This window comes from Phycodurus eques, chromosome 6 (genome assembly GCF_024500275.1).
Source record: "Phycodurus eques isolate BA_2022a chromosome 6, UOR_Pequ_1.1, whole genome shotgun sequence".
Lineage (NCBI taxonomy): Eukaryota > Metazoa > Chordata > Actinopteri > Syngnathiformes > Syngnathidae > Phycodurus > Phycodurus eques.
Genome location: NC_084530.1, coordinates 31,997,593 through 32,014,721, shown reverse-complemented (window position 1 = coordinate 32,014,721; position 17,129 = coordinate 31,997,593). Strand labels below are relative to the sequence as shown.

Sequence of the window (17,129 nt, the reverse complement as noted above, 5' to 3'; positions counted from 1 at the left end):
CAGCCAAGGTGATCAGAGAGGCAGGCAGGAGAGTACTTGGTGTATCTTCTGGCAGGAAAGGAGAGAAGAAGACTTGGTGGTGGGAAAAAAAATACAGTAAGTCGATCACAGTCATAAAATGACATAAATAAAGTTATGAAATGTGTATATTAATGTAGTGGGGAATTCCTTCAGAATGTTATGGTGTGTCTGTTCTTTTTTTTTTTTTTTTTTTAATCTTATTGCTTTTTTTCACTCAAACGAGACGCCGTAGGAAGACCCGACGACGTGACTTCATGTTGATCACGTGGCTTGCGATCACCTGACCAACTGCTGACTTCCGGGTTGTGAGTTGCTGCTTGCTGCACGTCGTCACTTTGTTGAACAAATCAGGTAAACTTGAAATACTGTTGTCAATTTGAAGCCTTTCAGACATTTGCAAAGATTTAAACAGAATTATAATATTGAGTCTACCTGGACGATGACGTCACTCGAAATAGGATTTGCGCTTTGCATCTTCGAGTGCCACTAATCGTGAGACCAAAAGAAAGTTTTCGATCGGTATGAAAATGACTCAATGACTCAAAGCGAAGACTTCCACCACGCGCCTCTCGCTTTTCCTTTTTTTTGGGGGGTAGGGGGGCCGCATACAGGAAAATGGAATGGGGGGGCCTGGCTAGGTATGTTACTCAATCCAATCACGTTTTCTCATCAGTTTTGCACAAGATAATAGATTACGTTGGTGGGAAATTACGTCCAGATTACGTTGGTGGGAAATCCCTTTCATTTGTTTTTGATTTTTTCAATTCGGTTGAGATTTTCTGTGGTTCTGATAAAGATGACATTGTTCCTCGATTTCGGCCTCGAAAATCACTCCTTCATAGGATGGTGACAATAGAAAACTATATGGTGGTAGTGATGAGTCCCCGTGAAGTGTTGCGGCAAATTATATTGGTGCTGTGTCCCTATTTTGCTCAATACGGACACATGCTGGATCTTGCATATTATTGCATGTAACCTAAACAGTATTCCATCAATCCATTTTCTGACCGCTTATCCTCACTAGGGTCACGGGTGCGGGTGTCTTAGCTGACTCCGGGCGAGAGGCGGGCTACACCCTGAACTGGTCGCCAGCCAATCGCTGGGTACATATAGACAGACAACCATTCGTGCACACTTTCACAGCTATGGACAATTTAGTCTTCAATGAACCTAGCATGCATGTTTTTGGCATGTGGGAGGAAACCGCAGTACCCAGAGAAAACCCACGCAGGCACGGGGAGAACATGCAAACTCCACACAGGGGAGGCCGGATTTAAACCCGGGACCTCAGATCTGTGAGGCAGATGTGCTCATCAGTCACCCACCGTGTCGCCCCTTATACAGTATTATTTAGCGTATCTTTAAAATATGCAATGTATAATGTGAACATGTCCTATGGAAATCAGAGTGAAAGTGTAAATGTGAGTGTGATTTTGCTTATGTACGTATGTACCCCTTTGAAGAATACATTAAATGGATCTAGATTTCCCTTGGCCGGACGCAGGTCACCAGGGCCCCCCTCTGGAGCCAGGCCTGGAGGTGGGGCTCGAAGGCGAGCACCTGGTGACCGGGCCCGCACCCATGGCACGGCCCGAAAGGGTAACGTGGGTCCCCCTTCCCATGAGCTCACCTCCTGTGGGAGGGGCCATAGGGGTCGGGTGCAGTTTGAGCTGGGCGCTGGCCGAAGGCGGGGACGTTGGCGATCCGATCCCCGGCTACAGAAATTGGCTCTAGGGACGTGGAATGTCACCTCTCTGGCAGGGAAGGAGCCCGAGCTGGTGTCTGAGGCCAAGAAGTATTTAACTGGCTTGTCCAAATGTTATTCAGCAAACTTTAAGCGAGCTCTGACATGCTTTTATTTTCAGCAATGGGGTCTCGCGTGGTGAGCGTGCATACAGGCCATGCATACATGGGATAGAGATGGAAATGTGCTGACTGGTGCCAGTAGTGTGCATTATGCAAAAAGATGCAAAGATGCAAACACTAAGAGCAGTTCAAATGAAAACCGTCACTTAGGAATAAAGGGTTGCTATATTAGTAATTCAAACTGCTCTAATTGCTAGAGGACTTTGCATCTTTTTGCATAATTGTCAAAAAAAAAAGTACCGGCATTACCAGATAACTAGCAACCCCAGATTGCGCAGTGACTGTTTTGACATTCAAAGGACTTAATGACCACAGAAGTCAAGGCGACAGACCTGTAGTCATTTACACCCGAGATTGCAGGTTTCTTGGGGACTGGAGTGATGTTACTTCGCACAGTTCCAGAGATCTGTTGAAGATCTGAGTGAAGACTGGCGTGAGCTGGTCCGCGCAGACTTTGAGGCAGGATGGGGACACATTGTCTGGGCCTGCCGCTTTGTTAATCTTTTGTTGTTTGAAGATGCGTCTCACATCCTGTTTTGTGGATGGTTAACGCAGAAGCCGGTGGTGTGATAGTGGTCAGTGGTGGGGCTGGGTGGGTGTGGGGTGTAAAAGAGTCCTTTTCAAATCTGTGACCATAGGTGAGGGTAGGAACGTAGATCGACCGGTAAATCGAGAGCTCCGCCTTTCGGCTTAGTTCCTTCTTTTACACAACGTAGCTCGATGTTGTGTAAAAGCTCGATTATACAGTGCCCTGTCCCCGCTTTGATATGCGTTCTCCTTAGTTTGGCGAAGCTGCTTAAGTTTGGCAGTGAACCACGGGTTGTTGTTATTGAATGTGCAAAATGACTTTGTTGGTACACTAACCTCTTCACAGAAACTGATCTAGGATGTGACAGAGTCCGTATATTCATCCAGGCTCCCAGCTGAATTTTCAAAGACACTCCAGTATGTGCAGTCGAAACAGCTTTGAATTTCCATCTTTGATTCTTTGGTCCACTTTTTCACTGTTTTCACTGTAGGCTTCGCGCATTTAAGTTCTTGTCTGTATGTCGGTATTAAGTGAATTAAGCATTGATCAGACGATCCCAGTTTTACACAAAGTTTGGCACGCTATGCGTTTTTTAGCGTAGTATAGCAGTGGTCTGAAATGTTGTTTTCCCTGGTAGGACCGTTGAATAATGAAGGGTGAGTCCAGGTGTTTTTGTTTCTGTTAGATATATTTTAGTAGTTTCCAATTTCGTTGACTTGTTCGGCGAGCATTAGCAGTGCGGCGTTCGTGTTAGCTTGAGGTGGAATATAGACACCAGCGAGAATGAATGATGCAAACTCACGCGGCAAGTAGAATGGCTTACCGTTCAAAAAAAGCGACTCCAGTGTGTGCTGAGCTCCATGACGTCTGTACACCATTTTTCGTTGATTATAGAAGCATATTCCGCCGCCTTTTGTTTTTGTTTTCCCCCGATGATTCCATGTTGCTGCTCGGTGAAGATGGAAGCCGGGAAGCATGACGGCGCCATCGGGTACAGCGTCACAAAGCCAGGTGTCCGTAAAGCACATGCCTGCGGAACGTCCGAAGTCTTTACTGGTCTTTATCAGAAGGTTAAGGTCGTCCATTTTGTTGGGTAGGGAGTGTACATTCGCGAGGTGGATCGACGGGAACGGCAATCTATATCCTCTCTTGCGGAGTTTCACCTGGATGCCGGCTCGCTTCCCTCTGTGGCGCCGCCTCCATGCGCCGAACACCGCGTACACCGCTCCGGTGAGTAACTCGAGGGGAAAAACTGAGTGGATTTGCGAAAGTTGGTAAAAGAAAGTCCGGAGTAGCCTCCTTGATGGTTAGCAAGTCTCCCCTTGTGTAAGTGAGTCGTATAATGCCTCCAAAGATGAACGAAAAACACAAAAACAACACTAGAGAGCGGGTAACCGAGGCGACCACACTGGTAGGCGCCATCTTGATTAGCCGAAGTAAGACAGAATATATGTGCATGAATGAGAGAGGTGGAGGGGGAAGAGTGAGGCTACAGGGAGAAGAGAGAGCATGGATGGAGGACTTTAAATACTTGTGGTCAACAGTCCAGAGGAATGGTGAGTGCGGTCAGGAAGTGAAGAAACTAGTCCAAGCAGGTTGGAATGCGTGGCGGAAGGTGCCAGGTGTGTTATGAGACAGAAGAGTCTCTGCTAGGATAAGGGACAAGTTTAGAAGACTATGTTGAGGCCAGCCATGATGTACAGATTAGAGACAGTGGCATTAAAGAGACGACAGGAAGCAGAGCTGGAGGTGGTGGAAATGAAGATGATGAGCAGCACTGTAGAGCAGTGATGTTTTGGGGCTGTCGCTGGGCAACACAGACTTTCAACTCCCTCCAAAGATTTTCTATGGGGTTGAGATCTTGAAACTGGCTAGGCTACTCAAGGACCTTGAAATGCTTCTTACAAAGCCAATCCTTTGTTACTCGGGCGGTGTTTTTGGGATCATTGTCATGCTGAAAGACGCAGCCACGTTTAATCTTCAATGCCCTTGATGATGGGAGGAGGTGTACACTCAAAATCTCACGATACATGGCCCCATTCATTCTTTCCTTTCCACGGATCAGTTGTCCTCGTCCCCTTGCAGAAAAACAGCCCTGAAGCTCTTCCTCTTTTTGAGGAAAAACAAGTCAAATCAGAGCTGAAATCATATAAATAATTTGTTTCAGTTTTCACCTTTGTTTCATTGCAAAGCAATACTATCAGTCAACTTTTATTAAGCAGACTCATTAGAAAGCACATACAGTACGGTACACAAGAAGACATAAAAGGAAAGTACATCAGGAAAATCTTGATATTGAGGGTGAAGGGGAGGGTGAAGAGGGTCGCCTGAGCGCTTCATCCTTTTCCATGTAAGCCTATCTCCTGCATCCTTCTCTCTATCACAAACTGCCGCCATGTCTCCCCTCAGAACATCTATTAACCTTCTCTTTGGTTTTCCTCTTGCTCTTATGCCTGGCAGCTCCATCGTCATCACCCTTTGCCAATATACTTACTATCTCTCCTCTGGACATTTCCAAACCATCCAAGTCTGCTCACTCTAACTTTGTCTCCAAAACATCTAACCTTGGCTGTCCCTGTGATGAACACATTTGTAATCCTATCCAACCTGCTCACTCCTCAGGAGAACCTCAACATCTTCATTTGCTCTGCTTCCTGTTGTCTCTTCAGTGCTACTCCAATCCGTATATCATGGCTTGCCTCAACACTGTCTTATAAACTCATCCTAGCAGAGACTCTTGGCCGGTGACTCAAAAAGTTAATTTTGGACACTGCCTACTATGCTACTGTATTTTAATGTGGTCAGGATTAGGGATGGGAATTGAAAACCGAGACTCTGTGGGAACCGGTCCCAAAGTGTTTTGTTTTTTTCCCCTCCCCGTCCTGTTATGCCGGAACAGTTTTACTTTGTCATAATGGAGTTTTTAAGCTGCCACTGTGGTTCTTTGATGGATTTTTAATTGAGAATTTTTGTTGGACAGAACAAAGTTTTAAAAGGGAGTGAAAGTGAAAAGCTAGCTAAATAATATAGGAAGAGAAGACAACAAAATACAGGACATTAACTGAAATAAAGATGAGGAAAGTAAATCATTATGTACCTCGTGCAATGGTACGATTCAAGTGTTGTATGGCACGGTAATGCTCCACCCTGTGAGGGAAGGACAGGACAATATAGGACAGGACAAGGACAGGAGGAGAAGCATGCGGGACAGAGGTAGTGGACCCGGCCGGCTGTACAACTGAAGTGTGCTGGGAGTGGCTATGTAAATTCTAAACATCTTCAGAAATAGAGTGCAAGTGAGGGGATACCCAGGAAGTTTGCATAGTTATGAGTTATTTAACGCAATGAGTGAGTGGCCCCACACCAAGCAAATAAATTGCAGAAGTGGGTATCTGCAGACACATACAAGTGAATTGACACCATCTCGCATGTACAATAACCTTCAGTAGTGACCTGTAATTGCTGCACCTGCACCCCACCCCACCCAGCCGAGAGGCGGGCCCAGGATTTCATGGAATCGTTTGCTTCATTTTCAAACGATTGTCTTATCGATCCTATTTGGAATAATGACATCATTGCCCTCATGACGCAGCTCACGCAACGTGTGGACCAGCTGACATTTGTTGAATTGTAGGTCTGCAAGTGGTATTCATAGGCAACATAACTCTAACCATTGAGTAAGTGTTCCAAATTGCCACCAAAAGCAGCAGTAATTTAACTATAAAGGACACACAAAAAACGAGAAACAACAAAAAACAACACGACTTTAACTACGAAACCCTATCTGTACAAAATAACATTTGAACCCAGTCAAATCATGACACAGTAGTTTTAACTATAGCAGTGCATTCTGGGAAACAGCGCATTCAAATTTTCTGGGTGTTACACTAAAATCCGCAGTGCCAGAAACTGCGACCAGAAGTTTGCCTTGGCCTCTTAGGGGCATTGCGGTGCGATGCAGGCATGTGTGGGGAGAGATATGTCTCAAAATTATTTGCATGTGTGTTTTTCAGATCCATAAATATATCCGTGAATGATAATAGTGTCTAGTTCTCAAACATCTCTCTCTCTCTCTCTCACACACACACAGGTAAATCACAGATATATTTGTGGATATGAAAAACGTGTAAATTGCGAACATATTTGTGGATTTGTAAAATACGTGTAAATCACAGACATATTTGTGGATTTGAAAAACGTAAATTGGATATATTTGTAGATTTGAAAAACACGTGTGTATCGCGGATATATTTGTGGGTTCTAAAAACACGTGCAAATAATTTGTGGCTTTGAAAAACACGTGTAAATCGCAGATATATTTGTGGATTTGAACAACATAAATTTTTTTTTTATAATTTTGAGACTTAGCCCTCCCCAAAGGCACGGAGCTACACGTTTACTTTAAGCAAAAAAAGAGTAGAAGAAGAAAGTAACGATAGAACTTTAATAAACTCGTTTTTTACAGATTAGGCAGAATGTACGCCTGAGAGTACTGTTATATTAACTGTATGTGTTACTATGGATTTTGTGTGTGAATATTTGTTATTTGAAGGGAAATCCTTCCCCGTGAGCTAATGTTTATTTAAGATAGCCCATCAATAGGGTTTTCCATTGAGTGTTAGCATTTAGCTGGCGATCTCTAAAGTGATATGTGTCTTGTATTTAAATATACAATGTGTGTTATTTTTTTGTTGTGCATTTAGTTTTACAGTAAACTCCAACTGGTGTGTCAATAAACAGCTTCAAGCACGCTCAGGGACGGCAGAAGAACATGCGTCACGCTTGCTGCAAGGTACACTGTGCGTTCAGGGTGCATTAACAATGCAGGAACATGCATACATTTGAAGTCCCCTTGGCGTTTTTTCTCCTCCAAACTATCAATTTGAGAATCAAGAAGAGAATCGATAAAGAATTGAATGGGGAAGCCGTATCAAAAATGGAATCAAAATCGGAAAACCTTATCAGTTATCAATGTCGTATTTTGAAAAAATGTAGAGATAATCTGTCTGCTTTCATGGAGGACTACATGAATCTGAGAATATTTACTCTTGAGAGGCTGAAATTGTAAGAATTTGGACAATTTGAAGTTGAACAGGGTCGGTAAACGATTAATCGACTATCAGAATGGTTCTCGATTATTTGATAATGATTAGTTGTTCATTAATCTATTATTAAAATGGTTGTTGATTAATTTCATAGTTGATAAATTGTCAATCGATTGTCAAAGCAGTTGTCGATGAATACATTCGTTGTTGCTCTTTGCCATGTTCTTGTTTGTACTGATGTCGCTGTGTTGGGTGGCCACCAGAGGGCACCTGAAGCCACGTGGTGACATTCCAGCATCTTCAACGAGTAACGTACCAGCCCGATGTGGGCACTTGCGCTTGTTTTCAGGCGAAATCTGGGGCGTGGCCATGATCGTGTCCGACAGCGAGGACGACGCCTACACGGAGCGGACTGCGCTCGTCCAATCGGAGAATCCGGCTGTGCCATCCTACCAGCCGGACCCTGCGTCCGCCCAGCGCTCATCCGGAAGGGTAAAAGTTGAGCTTCCGTATCAAACGCAAGGTCCGTCCACGAGTACATTTTGTCCCCACTAGTAGTAGAAGTAGCTGCTACGAGTGAGGCAAAACTGCACTCGTTGACAACTGCGTTTTACGAGTACTGCTATTGACGTGATCAAATTCCTCTAGTTAACATCTAACACTTTACGAGTAGTAGCTTGCAGGTAGGTATGGGTAAAAATATCGACGCATTGATACATCAGAATACTTGCCCATCCCCCAACTCAAAATGGATTCAGCAAATCCTCTGAATCGATTCACTTCCTGGCCAGTGGGGGGCGCTTTGCTTCCTGGCCAGTGGGGGGCGTGTGTCGGAACGTAGGAAGTAGGCAAAAGGGTAAGGTCTTTTGTCTGCAGAATTTTTATTTACATTACAATTTCCAAGAGGAAATAAATATTTAAGTTTACCTCCTCTTTACCTTTGCAGTGTTTATTCAGAACTATCATGTTTTTTTGTTTTGTTTTGTTTTTAAACTTTTGAGCAAATTTTTTTCCCCCCGATCTTTAATTGCTCTAAAATGTAAGGTGACACACCACATATGTTCACGAGTATGGAAAATAAAGCTATAAAAGCTGTCAACAGGTACGCTATTTGTGTATTTCTATTTATTACTGAATCGACAACAAAGCATTTAAATTAATATCGAATCGAATCCAACCCCAATTCCAATGAAGTTGGGACGTTGTGTTAAACATAAATAAAAACAGGATACAATGATTTGCAAATCATGTGCGACCTATATTTAATTGAATACACTACAAAGACTACAAAGATATTTAATGTTCAAACTGATCAATTTTATTGTTTTTAGCAAATAATCATGAACTTAGAATTTGATGGCTGCAACACGTTCCAAAAAAGCTGGGAGAGGGTCATGTTTACCACTGTGTTACATCACCTTTTCTTTTAACAACATTCAATAAACGTTTGGGAACTGAGGACACTAATTGTTGAAGCTTTGTAGGTGGAATTCTTTCCCATTCTTGCTTGATGTACAGCTTCAGCTGTTGAACAGTCTGGGGTCTCTGTTGTTGTATTTTACGCTTAATAATGCGCCACACATTTTCAATGGGAGACAGGTCTGGACTGCAAGCAGGCCAGTCTAGTACCCGGACTCTTTTACTACGAAGCCACGCTGTTGTAACACGTGCAGAATGTGTTTTGGCATTGTTTTGCTGCAATAAGCAAGGGCGTCCATGAAAAAGACGTTGCTTGGATGGCAGCATATGTTTCTCCAAAACCTGTCCGGATGGTTCTTTTCCTTTTTGGCCCGGAGTACACGACGTCCACACTTTCCAAAAACAATTTGAAATGTGGACTCGTCGGACCACAGAACACTTTTCCATTTTGCGTCAGTCCATCTTGGATGAGCTCGGGCCCAGAGAAGCCGGCGGCGTTTCTGTGTGTTGTTGATAAATGGCTTTTGCCTTGCATAGTAGACTTTCAAGTTGCAAAAAGTGACTACTAACTGGTTGGGCCACCCTTAGCAGCAACAACTGCAATCAAGTGTTTTCTATAACTGCCAATGAGTCTTTCTCATTTCTGTGGAGATATTTTGGCCCACTCTTCCTTGCAGAATTGTTTGAATTTAGCAAAAATTGAGGGTTTTCGAGCGTGAACGGCCTTTTTAAGGTCATGCCACTGCATTTCAATCGGCTTCAAGTCTGGACTTTGACCAGGCCACTCCAAAACCTTCATTTTGTTTTTTTTAAGCCAGAAGTTGACTTGCTGGTGTGTTTTGGATCTTTATCCTGCTGCAGAACCCAAGTGCGTTTCAGCTTGAGGTCACGAGCAGATGGCCGGACATTCTCCTTCAGGTTTTTTTGGTAGACATCAGAATTCATGGTTACTTTTATCACAGAAAGTGTTCCAGGTCCCGAAACAGCAAAACAGCCAAAGACCATCGCATTAAAAAAAAAAAAAAAAAAAAAAAAGTACCGGCATTACCAGATAACTAGCAACCCTTTACTGCTCAGTGACTGTTTTTTTGTCAATGTCTTTCTGTCTCCAAAGTGTTCTCTGTCAATTGACTGTCTTGTCGTACTAGAGCGGCTCCAACTACCGGAGACAAATTCCTTGTGTGTTTTTGGACATACTTGGCAAATAAAGATCCATACCAGATCGGTTACGGTCCGGGTTAACAACGTCCGCCACCGGTGCCGTTACCCTACAAGGCGGCGGTGGAAATTCAGCTACTGTGGGTCGAAGACGATTGAGAGGTGGAAACCGGGTTCTTCGGCAAAGAGAAGAGGAAAGCACAGAGCCTAGAACTGATTGTGGGGACTTTGAATGTTGGGACAGGAAAAGCTAGGGAGTTGGTTGACATGATGATTTAGGAGAAAGTTAGAGTCAGAGAGCACTATCTTGCCGAAAGTATTCGCTCACCTACATTGACTCAGATACGATTTTGTGACATCCCATTCTTAATCCATAGGGTTGAATATGTCATTGCCCGCCCTCTACAGTTATAACATCTTAAACTCTTATGGGAAGGTTTTCCACAAGGTTTAGGAGTGTGTTTATGGGGATTTACAATAGAACGATTTTTCGAGGAGCGCATTTGTAAGGTTACACACTGATTTTGGATGAGAAGGCTTGGCTCTCAGTCTCTGCTTTAATTCGCCCAAAAGTGTTCTGTATGGTTGAGGTCATGATTGTGCAGTTCATCCACGTCAAACTCTCATCCGTGTCTGTATGAACCTTGATTTGTGCACTGATGCACAGTCATGTTTGAACAGGAAGGGGCCATCTCCAGACTGTTCCCAATAAGTTGGAAATGTCCATAATATTCGCCCCTGAGCTCCAGTGAAAGAAACTCTGAGTGCTTCAGCATACCAAGAGCCCCTTCCTGTTGCAACATGTCATGTGCACCACTGCACAAATTAAGGTTCACAGAGTCCTGCCCTCAACCCGATAGAACACCTTTGGGTTGATTTCGAGTGGACAGTGAGCCAGCCTTCTTGTCCAACATCAGTGTGTCTGTGTGTGTGTGTGTGTGTGTGTGTGTGTGTCCTCACAAATATGCTGCTGGAAGAATGGACAAAAATTCCCATCAACTCACTCCCAAACCTTGTTGAAAGCCTTCCCACAAGTGTTGAAGCTAGTTGAAGATGTTGCAGTTGAAAAAGGACCATCAACGTATATGGATTTAGAATGGGATATCACTTCAAAATCATATGTGAGTCAAGGCAGGCGAGCGAATACCTTTCGTAATATAGTGTCTGTGTGTCCAGGAGAGTATGTGGAAAGGCTAGAAGCTTAAGGGCAGGGTTAAAATCATTTTAGTATGGTGTAGATGGGAAGAGAAATGGAGTACGGGTTATTTTAAAGGAAGAGTCCGCTAAAAATGTCTTGGAGTTGAAAAGAGTGTCTGATCGAGTGATGAGGCTCAAACTTGAAATTGAGGGTGTTATGTTAATGTGGTACACTTTCATTGCTCAATGATTCGCCACATGTGTTTTTTATGTCTTAAATGTATATAAATCATTATAGTGGCTGTTTGTTGTCATACTAGAGTGGCTCCCACTACCGGAGACAAATTCCTTCTGTCTTTTAACATACTTGGCCAATAAAGCTGATTCTGAGCATAGGGTGAGATAAAAGTGGATGAAGAAGCATGCAGGTGGATTGGATTTTGTGCAGACGATGTAATCTGAAGGAGGCTACTGTCTGTAAGGTAGTGGTGGGGGAGAGTGTAGCTAGACAGCATACGATGGTGGTGTGTAATAGGAGGGTCTCCATCCAACTTTTTCACTTCGAATATGATACTGATACGATATTGCCGCCTTGAATTCTGGCTGATACCGATATCGGTCCGATAACAGCAATACTTATTTTGTAGTATGGAATGTGAGAAAAGTCTTGATCAAGTGATATTACTCAAACAGAGAACAGTAATCAGCAACAGTAGGTATGAGTAAAAACTGACACATTTATTATTAACCAATGAGTTACATAAAGTAACTTTAAAAAAATACATTTAAAAAATGTACTACAGTTGAATGAAATAAATATAATATTTTTTTTTCATTTATTATTTATTAGGCAATAGACTGACGTCATAGATTGTTTTGTACTCCTTGAACGCTGGCAGCTAGATCCGTTCCACAGATCCCCCATCCACACAGATGTAATTTCTGAATATTACTCCACGGCGGACTAATATGCGCGCGCATTGGCCTGAGGTTCCGTCTGTGTGCTCGGGACCTGCTTTGTTTGGATAAGTCACAGGAGTTGACGAGACTAGAAAAAACACTTCTGCCTTTAAGAAGTAACGGTACTTTTACTCCGTTAGAATGATGTAAATGTCAATTATTGCTTATTTATCAACTATTTTGTGCGCGAGACTACCTCTTCGACTTCCGCATCGGGTGCTGTTTGCGCCAATCCTATTTAAGCACTAGTGACATTTAAGTCTAGTTCACCAATCAAACGACACAAAGTCACATGATCACACACGTCTTCCGTTGGGGTTCCCGGGCATAGGTATTAACACTAGATAAGCCAGCCCGGCTGATTGTCGTGCCTACGTGGCAGCCATGTTGGGAAGCTCGTGTTTATATTTAGAGGTACAAAAACAATCGCTTTCATGTATTGTAGTATTTGTCTGGTACTGTCTGCCCAAATGTGGATATTTCAGCCCACTTAGAACTTGAGAAAACACCTTGCAGTAAATTGCAGATGTTTTGTAGTTTTGACTGTGCATATACACATACAGCAATATCAGAAATTCCACATTCAAATTTTATTTTGTAATTCTTTTTGCTGTTAATGTTCATGCTGTGGTTAAAAAATAATCTGAAGTTACTATTTACTCAGTACTTGAGTAATTATTTCACTGTGTACTTTTTAGTCTTACTCAATAAAGTTTTAATAGAATTATGGAAATACATAAGCTTTTCCATGATATTCTAAGTTTTTTGGAAAGGGTATGTATAAAGGTTGGCCAGACAGAGGGATTAAGGATAGAGATGGAAATGTGTTGACTGGTGCCAGTAGTGTGCTGGATAGATGGAAAGAATACTTTGAGAATTTGGTGAATGAGGAAAATGAGAGCGAAGGAAGAGTAGAAGAGGCAAGTGTGGTGGACCAGGAAGTAGCAATGATTAGTAAGGGGGAGGTTAGAAAGGCACTAAAGAGGATGAAAAATAGGAAATTGGTCCTGATTATATTCCTGCGGAGGTATGGAAGCATCTAGGAGAGGCGGCTTTGGAGTTTTTGAGCAGGTTGTTCAACAGAATTCTCGAGGGTTAGAAGATGCCACAGGAATGGAGGAAATGTGTGCTGGTGCACATTTTTAAGAATAAGGGTGATGTGCAGAGCTGTGGGAAATATAGAGGAATAAAGTTGATGAGGCATACAATGAAGTTATGGGAAAGAGTAGTGTAGGCTAGACTCAGGACAGATGTATTTGTGAGCAACAGTCTGGTTTCATACCTAGAAAGTACCACAGATGAATTATTTGCCTTGAAGATGTTGAGGGAAAAGTACAGAGAATGTCAGAAGGAGCTACATTGTGTGTCTGTAGCTCTAGAGAAAGCATATGACAGACTACCCAGAGAGGAACTGTGGTACTGCAGGCGGAAGTCTGGAGAGGCAGAGAAGTATGTTAGAATAATACAGGACACGTATGAGGGCAGCAGAACAGTGGTCAGGTATGCTGTAGGTGTGGCAGAGGAGTTTGAGGGGGGGGGCTGCGTCAGGGATCCGGTCTGAACCCCCTTCCTGTTTGGAGTGGTGATGGATAAGCTGACAGATGAGGTTAGACTGGAATCCCCATGGACCATGATTTTTGCAGATGACCTTGTGATCTGCTGTGAAACCAGGGAGCAGGTGGAGGAACAGTTAGAAAGGTGGAGGCATGCACTGGAAAGGAGAGGAATGAAAATTAGCCGAAGACAGACAGAATCTATGTGCATGAATGAGAGGGGTGGCGTGGGAAGAGTGAGGCTACATGGAGAAGAGAAGACCTAGCGAGGGTGGAGGACTTGAAATACTTGGGATCAGCAGTTCAGAACAATGGTGAGTGTGGTAAGGAAGTGAAGAAACAGGTCCAAGCAGGTTTTAACGGATGGCGGAAGTCTCTGCTAGGATGAAGGGCAAAGTTTAGAAGAAAGTGGTGAGGCCAGCCATGATGTACGGATTAGAGACAGTGGCACTGAAGAGACAGATCTCAGTCTCAGATTTGGAGGTGTTGATTTTCATCCCAGCCCCTTCACACTCTGCTGTGAACTGCTCCAGTGAGAGTTGGAGATCACGGCTTGATGAAGCCACATCATCTGAAAAAAGCAGAGATGCAATACTGAGACCACCAAACCTGACCCCCTCTACACCTCTGCTTCGCCTAGAAATCCTGTCCATAAAAGTTATGAACAGAATCGGTGACAAAGGGCAGTCTTGGTGGAGTCCAACTCTTACCGGAAACGAATCCGACTTACTACCGACAATGCGGACCAAAACTGCGATACAATAATTTTTCTCATCATAGGGGTCTTTGGATCTGTGCTTTGTCTGGTCCCTCACATAGGATCCGTTTGTCATGGGTGACTCTTCCAGGGGCATAAAGCCCCAGACAATTTGGCTCCTAGGATCATTGTGACACACAAACCCCTCCACCACGATAAGGTGACTGCTCACCATACCATCATTAACAGTAAGACATGCAATAGTTCTGACACTTTGACAAATTCATACATATTCATTCATACCTCAGAAATAACAGCATTTATTTTGCTGTCTGCTATTGTGTAAAGGCAAAATGTCTGACTCATCCAGGCACTTAAGCTCACAGATGTCATTGCATCTTCACAAAACATGTTGGAAATCATCAAACTTAATTTCGGACACCTTTTGGTAAAGACATGTTGGCATAAATGACTAGAATATTTTTTATTCTTAGAAACAATTTTGAGTTTTTGATGAACAACAACTGCTAATAATTCAGAATCAGAATCATCTTTATTTGCCAAGTATGTCCAAAAAACACACAAGAAATTTGTTTCAAATACTCATCAGTTTAATTAATTTTCAAAAATGAAATTTAGGGGGTCACGTCTTTACAATTATTGTGCAAATTACCCTTGCATATCGTCACTCGTGAGGTCTCACGTACTGTTCAAGGTTAGCCATTACCCTTGACACAGGCGGCGTCACCCTTGAGCCAAACGTGTTTTGTAGCCGTCACACCACATCGGTTTCTCATGACTTCGTTGAACTGAGCCAAAGTTTAGCATTAGCTCTTCCTGCAGTATATTCTCCCCTTTCGTGGATCACTTTACCCCCAACGCAAACGGAAGGGTCCCAATATCAGAAGACTAGCTGGTTGTCCTCTCCACCCGAGCAGCAGACTAACGGCCACTTTCGCCCCAACAGGGCAGTGGGGAACCGGCGGGCGGCGCTTCGGACGCAGACGACGACGAACTGACCCTCAAGTATGGTGCCAAGCACGTCATCATGCTCTTCATCCCCGTCACGCTGTGCATGCTGGTGGTGGTTGCCACCATCAAGTCGGTCGACTTCTACAGCGAGAAGACAGACCAGCAGCTGTGAGCCGCCACCTGCATGCCCGGCCGCCCTCTGCTTACCACTACCGCTAACGCCACCGCCGCTCTCACTCGTAGGATTTACACGCCATTCACGGAGAACACGTCGTCGGTGGGTCGCCGCCTCCTCAACTCGGTCCTAAACACTGTCATCATGATCAGCGTCATCGTGGTGATGACCGTCTTCCTGGTGTTCCTCTACAAATACCGCTGCTACAAGGTGCGTCCGCCGCTGCCGGCCGCCCACCGCGATCTTTGCTCTCACGCTGCTCTGCTCTTTGTCCTCAGTTCATCCATGGGTGGCTCATCCTGTCCTCTTTCATGCTGCTTTTCTGGTTCAGCTTCATGTACCTCAGGTGAGAGAGTTTCCAGCAAGCGGGTGGCGGGGCCTCACGAAAGAGCCATTTCCATCTGCCAAGTGCCAACAGGGGTTCCGAGGTTGTGATTTAATTAGTGAGAACCCACCTCTCCCCCGGTTACTATAACTGCCAGGTTCCCAACTGGCAGTCAATGGCCCTACTGACGTCCTGAAACCCGGTTCGACACCCGCACCTTCCCGACCCTATACCAGTCCCCCAGGAACCCCTGGATATGTATGGTTGCCCAGATGTGACTAGTGAGAAATGTATTTACAGTGAGAGTTATGAGTGTGTGCTAGGTTAGTGATTAAGAGGCACAGCTCTGCACATAACCCTTGTTCTTAAAAATGGGCACCAGCACACTTTTCATCTTCTCACCTGCTAGAATTCTGTTGAACAAACTGGTCAAAATCTCCACAGCCCCCTTTCCGAGATGCTTCCATACCTCATCAGGACCCAACTGCCTTTCCATTTTTCATCCTCTTTAATGCCTTTCTAACTTCCCCCTTACTAATCATTGCCACTTCCTGGTCCACCACACTTGCCTCTTCGACTCTTCCTTCGCTCTCATTTTCCTCATTCATCAACTCCTCCAAGTATTCTTTCCATCTGTCCAGCACACTACTGGCACCAGTCAACACATTTCCATCTCTGTCCTTAATCAAGCTATCATGCTGCACATCCTTCCCATCTCTAACCCTCTTTCGCGCCAACCTGTAGAGATCCTTTTCTCCTTCTTTAGTGTCCAACCTGACATACATGTCATCATATGACTCTTGTTTGGCCTTTTCCACCTCTACCTTTGCCCTGTGTTGCATCTCATTGTATTCCTTTCGCCTCTCCTCGGTCCTCTCAGTGTCCCACTTCTTAGCTAACCTTTTTCCTTATATGATTTCCTGTACCGTGAGGTTCCACCACCAAGTCTCCTTCTCTCCTTTCCTGCCAGAAGATACACCAAGTACTCTCCTGCCTGCCCCTCTGATCACCTTGGCTGCAGTGGACCAGTCTTCTGGAAGCGCCTCCTGTCCACGGAGAGCCTGTCTCACCTCTTCCCGAAAAGCTGCACAACACTCACCCTGTCTCAGCTTCCACCACATGGTTCTCTACTCTGCCTTTATCTTCCTAATCTTCCTCCCCACCACCAGAGTCATCTTACACACCACCATCCTATTCTGTCTAGCCACACTCTCCCCGACCACTACCTTAGAGTCCGTAACCTCCTTGAGATGACATCGTCTGCACAAGATG

At 44.2% G+C, this 17,129-nt stretch overlaps 1 protein-coding gene across 3 annotated transcripts in view; it reads left to right on the top strand.

The window, feature by feature from the left end:
* Positions 1 to 294: 294 nt before the first annotated feature.
* The window catches only part of psen2 (presenilin 2), a 32,339-nt gene continuing 15,504 nt past the window's right edge, over positions 295 to 17,129 (top strand). The window contains exons 1-6 of one of the 3 annotated variants that reach the window (XM_061679447.1): positions 302 to 372; positions 7,120 to 7,208; positions 7,811 to 7,953; positions 15,353 to 15,525; positions 15,601 to 15,742; positions 15,811 to 15,878. In XM_061679447.1, coding sequence (XP_061535431.1) covers positions 7,831 to 7,953; positions 15,353 to 15,525; positions 15,601 to 15,742; positions 15,811 to 15,878 — 506 coding nt within the window. In that variant the 5' untranslated portion in view covers positions 302 to 372; positions 7,120 to 7,208; positions 7,811 to 7,830. Of the gene's footprint in view, positions 373 to 7,119; positions 7,209 to 7,810; positions 7,954 to 15,352; positions 15,526 to 15,600; positions 15,743 to 15,810; positions 15,879 to 17,129 lie in introns of all 3 variants that reach the window. The other 2 variants (XM_061679449.1, XM_061679448.1) reach the window with 2 other exon arrangements.